Source organism: Cyprinodon variegatus, unplaced genomic scaffold (genome assembly GCF_000732505.1).
Source record: "Cyprinodon variegatus isolate N-32 unplaced genomic scaffold, C_variegatus-1.0 Scaffold545, whole genome shotgun sequence".
Lineage (NCBI taxonomy): Eukaryota > Metazoa > Chordata > Actinopteri > Cyprinodontiformes > Cyprinodontidae > Cyprinodon > Cyprinodon variegatus.
In genome coordinates, this window is record NW_015150998.1 from 586,452 (window position 1) to 597,368 (window position 10,917).

General features: G+C 36.7%; 1 protein-coding gene across 1 annotated transcript; it reads right to left on the reverse strand.

The window, feature by feature from the left end:
• Window positions 1-275: 275 nt before the first annotated feature.
• LOC107095419 (gamma-soluble NSF attachment protein-like) lies at window positions 276-8,106 on the reverse strand. Its single transcript, XM_015391510.1, has 12 exons — window positions 7,947-8,106; window positions 7,691-7,758; window positions 7,517-7,601; window positions 6,227-6,244; window positions 6,115-6,145; window positions 5,928-6,037; window positions 4,358-4,424; window positions 4,204-4,274; window positions 4,011-4,089; window positions 2,714-2,793; window positions 2,492-2,621; window positions 276-899 (listed from the first exon to the last, which is right to left on the reverse strand). The coding sequence occupies exons 1-12, from the start codon at window positions 8,000-8,002 to the stop codon at window positions 756-758; spliced, it is 939 nt and encodes a 312-aa protein (XP_015246996.1). The 5' UTR covers window positions 8,003-8,106; the 3' UTR covers window positions 276-755.
• Window positions 8,107-10,917: the final 2,811 nt, after the last annotated feature.

Sequence of the window (10,917 nt, forward strand, 5' to 3'; positions counted from 1 at the left end):
TAAATGAAAAAAACTGTAAACAACCACTTTATCATCTTAATAGGCCTAGTAGAATATTTCTAAACAGACAACTCATTGACACAAAAATCAATCTATGGTCCCTTTGATTGTTCTCAATACAACTTGCTCTTATTTAAACATTTAAAAAAAAAAAGGCGATATACGCTGATCTATACATCTTTATTTTAGGGTAACATATGCTGTGAAGTAGAAGATCAAACTTGGGGAACATTTGGATCAAATCTGATTGATTTTCCAGTCACTGAAGCTAAAGACAACAGGGTTGTTCTAGATTATTAATAGTTACTTTGGATGTTTCATGATAATTTCTCTTTGTTTCAAACATGCATTAATGCCAGTCCGATTGCATATAGAGTCGGTATCATTCCCAGCAGCAGTGAATACTGAATAAATTATCTCTGTACAAATAAAAGTCCAGCTCGCTGGTCCAATCGCAGTTAAGAGTATTTATGATTGGAACTGGTGTTTAGAAATCTACCCACAAACAATAACAGCTAAATGTACAGCTCCACTGAGACGACACATAACAGAACATGTTCACACACCAGGCAGATCAATGAACAAAAACTTAAAGGCTTAATATTCATTCTTCTGCAACACTTGTTTAAACCGTTGGGTTTTTATTATTCCCTTGTTTTTTTAGCTTGTTAAAGATGCAACAGGCCGCTGTTTTGGGCTGAAAGGGTTTAAAACACAGACGACGTTCAAGTGGTGATGGACAGTATGGGTTGAGGTTAACACAACCCGCCTTCGTACTCGTCCTCCTCCTCATCCTTTGCAGCTGCAGGCGCCCCGCCAGCGCCCCCTTGTGAAGCGGCGGCCTTCTTCTTCTTTCCTCCTCCTCCGGGGACCCTCAGTGAAATGGCCAGTTTGGCATACTGGAACACAGAACAGGAATTTAAAACATCTCTCATCTCTCAGACAAAGCCATAAACGAGAGCGGCTTTTAAAGAGAAATAAGCTTTTTATTTCATTAAACCATTGGCACTTGGATTTATATTTTGTTACCCAGCTACACGAGACAACTTTTTAAATTAATGCTGTAAAAGCTTAGCAAACGTTTTCTCCATTTAGTCACATTCTACTCAGATTTTAAGGATTATAGTAAAAACACCACAAAGAAGCTCACACTTCTTAGGTGAAGCAGAAATGATACATGTTTTTCAACCATTTCAGCAATAAAAATCAGAAAAGTGTGGCGCTTAGAGTCCAGATGATGTCAGTTACAGCTCAGTTTTTCTGTGAAGACCTCACGGATCTGTTGGAGATCTTTAGGGACGTACACAGCGCCCTGAACACACAGTGATCATAGTGATACATGATGGTAAAGGTATCGTGCTCTTGGATGCCGTTTTTTTAGTTGTTCAGGTTGACAGAAAGTTGGAGTTTAGATTAATACAGTGTAAGCCTGGAATAAAACCTACTGGAGGCCACAGAGCCTCATATAAAGAGGTTGGTATATGGGCCAGTTTCATAACATGAGAAAAACTGCTTAAATGGTACCTTTGTACCGTTTAAATCTATATGATTTCAATGTTGGTGTTTTAATAGTTTCCCTAATATACAATATTTATCTGTTTCCACACTGATCACCTCAATGTCTTCAACAGTTCAGTTTATTTTATTAGAATAGAAATTCCCTTTATCCTCCAACAATGGGGAAATTCTGATATTTACAGCAGTAAAAAAAGATGATAGAAAAAAAATGTCACGCAAATGTGGACCTTAGAAAATGTATAAGAATAACATAATAGGGAAAAGTTAAAAGTTAAACAATAAAATACTGTACTGTAAAGTGTTTTAACCATATAAAACTGTGCACCTGTAGAATTAATAACCAATCTACAGCTATGGACATGTTTACAGTAATGGATATTTGAAAATAGCAGCAACATCAGAGATGTGCAAAATGACGGCTGCATGTTATTAACTGACTAATGAAGAAACTGCTCAAAATCAGCATGAATGTAACATATATTATTGTCACTATAATCATTTGTCTAATCTCTCTGTATACCTAATTTGAACATTTTATTGCATGTGTGTCTCTAGAGTTTCTCCTGTTTCTAACCTCTGTAAAGCCCACTGTGTTTCATGTGTGTGAATATGAATAGCTCCATAAATTAAGATTAAATGATCCAAATGAGGAGCGTTATCGTGCTGGAGGACAAATCTCCATCCCAGTTAGCTACATAAAACATGGATATTTATGTGCAAAAATGGCCTAATCAAAGTCCACATCTAGATCTAATTTTTAATCTGTGGAAAGACTCAATTATGGATGTGCAAATATGCTGTCTGTCCATCTAGATTAACAAACGTCTCACAGAGATTTGTAGATTTGTGTTCTGATTAGTATTTCTAAAACTGTATTTTCTTTCTTCTATTCTTCACTTGACTATAGTAGAAACTTTTTTTTGGAAAGTTCTCCCTGTATGAATGTTTTCTATCCTATTTTATGAGTACTCACATCATTGTCCATGTACTTCAGTAAAGGAGAGTTGCAGACTCGATAGACCTGATCCTCATCCTGCTCATCGTATCCCTGCAACAGCGTCTCCATGGCAACGCAGTCTTCACTACCGCTGTAGCCCGGCAGACTGGAGGAGAAGCAGTACTTTATAAAAGCTGCCCCTCAGTTTAGAAAGTAATGTTAAAGATGGTGAGGGGGGATTTGGAGCCGACGGCGTACCTGTAACTTTCCCGCACGCATTTATCCGCTGCCACGAAGTCGCCTCGGTGAAGATGGACCAACACCTGAGCGGTGGTTTTCTAGAAAATCAGAATAGCCGTTCAGTAAATGAAAAAACCTGTTTTCCTCATTATAGGCTTGACCTGAGGTTATAGTTCATTACACAACAAAACCTTGCACAGTTTATTGTATTTTTGTACTCTATAGAATGAGTTCCTACACATTTCAGAATCTCAAATTTACGAGATCGAATTCCCAGATTTTTCTGTCAACAGGAGTCATTTTAAAAGAGGACGTTTACATTAAAGACAGGGCAGAAATTTTAATCAAAGGAAGGAAGGATGGATTTATAACAACGATGCACAGATAGCAGGTAAATGAAAGAACAGACTGACATAGAAAGATAAAGGGACATAATCACAGAGACAAGGGGACAGCTAAAGGGACAAAGGACTGCTACAGAAATGGAAAGACAGGAGGACAAAAAGACAAATGGACAGACCACAGGATGAATAAGTGGATGAATGGATCAACTTACAAGGAGGTGAAGGGACGAAGGGACAAGAGGATAGCTAGAGGGACAAAACGACAGAAGACATGATGAGTAGAGGGAGAAAAGGATGGACAAATTTATGAAAAGATAGATGGCTAGAGGGATGGCAGAGCGGAAGATGAAGAGAAGAAAAAACAAGATGGATGAACGGATGACAAAAGTAGAAATGAAATATGTGACCATGGGTGGGCAGATGACTGCATGAAAAAAAATGGATAGATAGATAGATGGAGTTTAGATAGATGGCCAGAATATACCGGTAGGTGTATGGGTGAATGGAGAACAGAATGGATGGATAGAGTGAAGAAAGGTTGGATGGGCAAAGTGAAAAACAGAAATAATAAACGAACAGATGGTTGGGCATAAGACGGGTTGAACAGACCCACAGACAACAGGTTGGACAGAAAAATGGAGGAACGGTTGGATGGTTAAACGTCTATGAGGGTAAACTTTGGACCTTCGCATCATAATGAGACATAATGAATGTTTGTCCGGCTTGAAGAAACTCATCATTCAGATGATCAGACACAGAATTAACATTCATAAAAACCATTATGCTCCACCCTGTTTTTTTTTTTTTTACATTCTATCCAAGAGAAGTAAAATAGTCCAGTTAAGACTATTATGGGCTGATTGAGTAAGAAAGTGGTTAAAAAACTGTTTGGCTAAATCAGAGCATATATGGACCAGAACGAGTCCTGAATGTCTTCTATCATTTAGAACCAAAACACCTAGCTGACCCACCTTAAAACACATGGGAAAGTTCTCGATCTCTTTGTACATGTTCTTCTCTTTCTGCAGGGCGACTGCAGCTTCATCCAGCCTGTTTAGCAGAACAATAAGCATTTATATTTCATTCATGATCACATTTATGGTTTTTAATTATCTTACAAAAACTGGAAGAAAATTAAAACTAAATGATCCCAGATTCCTTCACCTTTTTAACCTGACAAGGAGTCTGGAGGCTTTGCCCAGCAGCTCCACTGCCTGACGAAGACGGTCTTCGTTCTGCAAACATAATACAAAGAAGTTATTTATTAATAGAAAGATTACTTAAAGCTCAGTTACTCAACATGTAATGAAATGCTCACCTCAAAAACACCTGCTGCCTTCTGGTACAGATCAACAGCTTTCTCCAGATTTAAGGGCTCTATGAGTCTGAGGAGGAAGAATGTGTTTTAGTTAAGAGGGAACTGTGATCTTCTCTTTTCCTGATGCTAAAGAGTTGGAAACTATAAAGCCATGATATTTTGCAAAGCTCCGCTATGCTTTTCTCTCATTTCTAGATTGTAAACCCACTATTGCATGTCAATGAGATTTTATAGGATCTACAATAGCAAAATGGTGCAGAATTGTGAAACGGACATCAAGGGATAAATGTTTTTGAAAATGTCTGATTGATAAAAATCAGAAAATCTAAGTGTTGCATATTTATATTCTGTCGTCTTTGCCCTGATAGCTCTAAATGAAATATGGGGCCATTATATATATATATATATATATATATATATATATATATATATAAAAAAAAAGGAAGACATGTTATACCCAAGATACCCAAGTCCATTGTTTAAACCAACATTAGAAAACAAACAAGTATTTCAAAGCTGCAAACCTTCGATCTTAAAGAAAAGGTAAAAAAGGCCTGTGCTAACTCCGGAGGAGCTGTAGATATTCAAAGCTCAGGTGAGAGTAAAGAAAAAAACTATTAAAAAACTATTAAAGTCCAGTTTGACATTAACAGTGTGGAAGAAAATGCCTGAGTCACATGAGACCAATAACATTTTCTAACTACAATGAAAATTATTATTATTTATTGCCAATGAGCTGAGCAGGTGGTTTCTGTAAATAGGAAAAAAAAAAACATTATTCAACCTCCTGCATGGCAGTGAAACAGAAACGGGTTGGGGACGGTCAGCAGAGCAGCACTCTAGGCTCCAAAGAGCCTCTGAAAGCTAAGCTCACTCTGGCATCTCATTAAAGGAACGTTGAGTTAAAGGTATATTGTGTAAAGGTTTTTTCCCCTTTTTTGCCTGAAATAGATGGCTGCATTTAAATATGTTTTGTTATTAGTGTATTATTACCTCCACTAATAATCAGATATATTTCCATAAGTAGGGAATTTCAAATTAGTTTTTACATAAACATGTGAAGCGCCATGCCAGTCTGCAATCATGAAAGTACAGACGCCAGCAGGGGATAAATTAACACCAAGGAGTGGAACAACAAGGCGTTTCCTCTGGCTGGCAGTTCAGTGCGATGGAGAGGCGGTGGTGAAGATCATTTGGAGACTGAAAGTCTGCACTACTGCAGCACAATGAGGGACAGTGCTTACTGCATGCTGCAGCATCACAAGAAATGGTTTCACCATCACCAAGAAAATGAAAAAAAAAGAGATCTTAAAAGATGATGAAGCCAGAGACATTAAAATGCAAGAAGGGAGGAGGTAATGAAGGAGAAAGATTTCTCAATTCACAATAAGATAACAGCAACTCTTACACATTATCTTTTTAAGCTTTGGCCCAAAATTCACAACCAGCAGCTCACAGTTTGACAACGCTGCATTAAAGAGTGTGGTTTTAATTACACAATATAGGACAAAGGTTATCATCTAATGATGGTGATGATCATTTTCTCTGGAGAAATTAAGGTTTGCTTTACTTTCCAGCCCGGTCCAAGGCCATGGCAGCAGTGTCGGGGGTCCCATTCTCCATGTACATCATACAGGCTTTCTCTATGTACTGAATGGCCTCTGGCATTTTCTTTTGCTCCTGTTGTAACACAGCAGACGAATTAACACTGCAGGAATATCACCTCAGAGCAGATCTATAAAGTCTTTACCATTTACCTTCATCATCATCCCGGCCTGCTCAATAGCCCTGAAGAAAGAGGACAATTAGAGCCAAACCCTTAGTTTCCTGTTTGCAACTGGTTAAAAGTCAGCTTTAAAACATACTTACTTTGCAGCATGAAACAGTCTGAAGCTCAAGTTAAGGAAACATTGAGAACAAATGCAAAACAGTTCCTGCTTAAAAAGAGTATTATACTCTAACTTGGATATCAATCCGTTTAATTACAGATGAAAAGAAGGAACTCACTTCTTCACACAAAAGGAGCCCGAGAGTAGAAGTTTTTATATTAAAAATAGGTCTAACATAAGACAATATCCAATTAAATAACTACATTCAATCATGTTTTAAAGTGTAATTACTGAAGTTCAGCCAGAAATTGAATATAAAAAGGTAACAAACATACTGTCTGTATTACAGGTTGTTAAAGCTAGCGTTGCACCGATACCATTTTGTGGCCCCGATACCGATACCCGGCTGTGCAGTATTGGCCGATACCGATACCAATTTTATTGTATGTGTGTATATATGAAGAACTGCATACTACTTGGATGTAAAATAATATCATGGCTTTGTCAAGCTGCTGTCTATCTTTATGAAGCAGGAAATAGACTAATACAAAGTGAATCCAGTAGAAATTTTCATTGTCTACCTGGAATGGGTGACAATAGTCGAATAAACTTTCGGCTCTCTAAATGGTATCTGTGCCCTATTGGTTGGTATTCGCTGATACTGATACCACCATTATCAGTATCAGTGCAACACTAGTTAAAGCTGATTGTTTATATTAGAAGATTTGTAGTTTCTATAAAGATAATTTCAATCTATGCTGAAAAAACACAACTGTCCATCACTCAGTTATCTTTGAAGCGCTGTTATTGTCAGCTGGTCAAACTGGATTGAGATTGTAATAGAATATCTGTTATACAGTTAGTATTTGGATAGTTTAATATAGTGCAGTCTTATTATTTTGTGGCCTGTCATAGACTGATGATTTGATGGAGCTCTGCAAAGGGTGCTCTGATTGCTTGACCTCTGAGGTCCAAGATGGGAGGTTTGTTATTTAGGTTAAAAGGACATTTGGATCCTGGTGAATTCCAAGTGAAAAAAATATAAAGAAAATTAACCCTTAGCTGTTTGAGATTCTGTAAAGGTTGATACGTGTGACAGGAGTTCAGATCACATTTAGAGGATAACCTTTATGCCGCCTTTCTCTTAACAAAAAGGCATAAAAAGGGCTTGTTTAGGTCATTTTTGGTTATTCTATATAGATATTTGCAACCAAGAGGATGAATGAAACAGTATAAACGCTTAAAAACACATCCACTTTAGACAGTAAATGGTCTAAACATTGCTCCATGTGTTTATAATGAGATGCTGAGTGCTGCAGAGACAGGATACGTCTTGTTTTCCGTGTGGTACTCCGCCTCCTTCAGGTAAGCATCCTTAGCTTGCTCATATTGCTTTGCGTTCTTGAAGCAAACAGCTAAAAATACAGGAGATTTACACTTAATGCGGTAAAACTCTTACAAAAAGCCGTACTTCTCTGAGTAAACAGGGTTGGGTCTGGTTTACCTGCTTTGGCGTACTCTGATGCCGCACTGTCAAAGTCAGGTTTCCACTTGGTCAGACTCGTCTTTAAGCTACAACATTAAAAACACGAATTAATTAGAAACAGACCAAGACATTATATTAAATAAACTGAGATCGTGTCGATTCTTTAAAGCTAAATCAATGTCGTAGTTTAATGTGCTAAAGATGCTACAGTGGCCTGACAGCAGCTAGCTACATAAACAGAGACTCCATTAGCCTCATTTATGTCGCTCCTCACCATTTTTCAGCTTTTGCTATGTGTTCGTGGGCTTCGTTTATCTTCTGAGCCGCCATCCCGGTAGAGTCAACGCTGTATAATAGTCCAGGTATCGATAACTACCCGTGAATATTGCTCTCGTCTGTGTTTGGATTAACAGGAACTCCTCCTCTAATGAAACGTCATTCATTGTCGCAGCCTACGGGTGCCGCGGAGGACAAACAGCTGTTAGGATGCATTTCGTTTGCAAAACAGTTCGATTCCAGGCCCATTTTAGCCATTACAAGGTTCATGAAAAATAAATGTATATTCTTTGTTCTTATGAATTAAAATTTTCAGTCAATATATAAAGCACATTTTGACATCCAGAGCTGACCGAAGTACATTACAGCGAGACAACATCACACACTCAAAAGAATAATGAAATGAATAAAGATAAGGCATATCTACGGAAGATGATTAGGGCCACTGAAAAAATAAAAAAAGTTTACAGATTTTTAAATATTTCAGTTTAATATGGGGGGAAAGTCAGAATTCTGACTTTAATGTAAGAATTCTGACTTTAATCTAAGAATTCTGACTTAAATTTCAGAATTCTGACTTTAATCTCAGAATTCTGACTTTAATCTCAGAATCCCGACTGAATTCTGATAGCTAACAAACATGTTAGCATCAAGCCGTGGCAAAGTATGTTTTAAAGACTAAACTAACTCTCTTGTTTTAATCACCTTCTGCTCTTCCATTAATGAAATAGCATCACCAGGGACCCCTTGGGCACGTAAAAAGTTGCCTAATTCTGTCATTTTCCACCAATGTGTTACTGTTCCTCCCAAACAAATCACATATTTGTCAGTGAAGCTGAGAGATCCCACGTCTTCTTTGATGGTGCCCATCTACATTAAGATCCAAAATTAAGAGTCACAGTTCTGAGATTAAAGTCAGAATTCTGAGGAAAAAAAACAAAAACAGATTTTTTAATTTTTTTACAGTATAATATGAGAAAAAAGTCAGAATTCTGTCTTTAATCTAAGAATTCTGACATTGATCTCAGAATTCTGACTTTTTTTCTCAGAATTCTGAGATCAAAGTCAGAATTTTGACTTTTTTCTCATATTATACTGTAATAAAATTAAAAAATCTGTTTTTGTTTTTTTCAGTGGCCCTAATCCTCTTCCGTAAATATCACATCATTTTCCAAACAGATGATGAATATAAATTAAAAAATATTCAGGGGCATCACTGTGCTACTAAGTATTAAGACTACCATCAGGTATAAATGGATCAACATCCTTCCACTATTAGTAGCTTGAGCTTAATACCTTTAGGGTTTATTCAGGTTGCTTTCACATAACATGCGAACTTAAATATATTTAAATATTGTACTACTTTGACACTTTTTTTTAAAACACTGTAGTGATAAGAACTTTACATCAAAGCTGGTCTGCATGGTCTCTGAGGGGTGACTTAAGGAAATGTTCCATTAGGAATAAATAAAAAACCCTCAGTGCCAGATTATCTCTTTCAGGTAAGGAAGCTAATTTCTGTGATCTAAGCTTTTCTCCAAAAAATAACTAAAATTGGAATCTCACATTTTTTGTAACTTTAAAATTCAACATTATTTCTTTTAATCTGATAAGTAAGACATTCCATGTTTCTTTGTTTTTTTATGTAACCTTTCCTCAGCTATTTTAACCATACCACATGGAATAGGGGGTTACCTTCATGGGGCAGAGTTTTTAAGTAAATCACGACTCAATATTGCCTCAAAATCAACAAGCTGCACTAGTACAATTTGTGTTTTACTTGCAATTTTCCCTTGAAATTATAAAAATTTTGCAACTGCAAGATTTAAACTTCACTTACAGCAATGATGCACCTTGGCTCCAGAATGACTGAGGAGGGAAGCAAGGCAAATAACTCAGACCAGCTGGGAGCAGTGGTGTCAAAATTACACACATTTGTTACTTAAGTAGAAGTATAGATACTGCAGTTTAAAAACACTCTGGTAAAAGTTCAAGTATCAACTTGACCTCTTCACTCAAGTAAAAAAAAAATGTATTTGCTCTAAAAACTACTTAAAGTATAAAAGTATAAAGTAACCTTAAAAAAATAGCCAGATTTCCTTTAGCTAACCAATGAGTGTTTGCATTCTATGACTCATCCAGTTACAGTACACTAGTTTTCACTAGATGTGGATGGTGCCAATAATCTGCAATGGATGGCGCATATGATGTGACATAAATATTTATAAACATTAAACCAAAGCCAAGAGTAATGAGTAATGTTTGTTTTAAAAATGTAAGGAATAGAAAGTACAGGTTCTTGTGTGAAAATGTAATGAGTAGAAGTCAGAACTAGGAAGAAAAATAAGTAATGGAGTAAAGTATAGATACCTAAAAAGTACAGTAAAAAGTACAGTAACGAATTGTAATTCGTTACTTGACACAGCTGGTTTGGAGCAACAACAGGTCAAGTCCAGTGCAGTCAGCAAACCATGCTAATCAAAAATAGCCAAAGGAAAATGTTAAAGTATGAAGGGTAACCTATGTGGAGTTGCAATTGGATAAACCTGTGATAAATCTGTTAACTTTACACTAAGCATGCATGTATGTATGTGTGCTGATGACAGGGGCAGCATGTCCATCTCCATCCCTGCACCAAGCTGTCAAAGCAGACTTCCATCTAGGATAGCACCCACTCTCCCCATCCATCAAAAGACATGGCCCTCTGACCCAGTGGGCAAGGCAAATACATCCCCGGACCAAAAATTATTAAATGAAAAACGTTCTCCTAAAATTAAGACATATATTATAAACCAAAAAAAAAAAATGTACATAGGTATATTTAGACACCTTTGCTTTTGTATTTACAATCCATAAAACAACTAAAAGCATATGAGGTACATTCATTAAATTTTTCATCTTACAAACATAAAAAAAGGAGTTATTCAATTGACTCTTTTGTGGTTTATTATTTCTTTTTGTTCGATTTT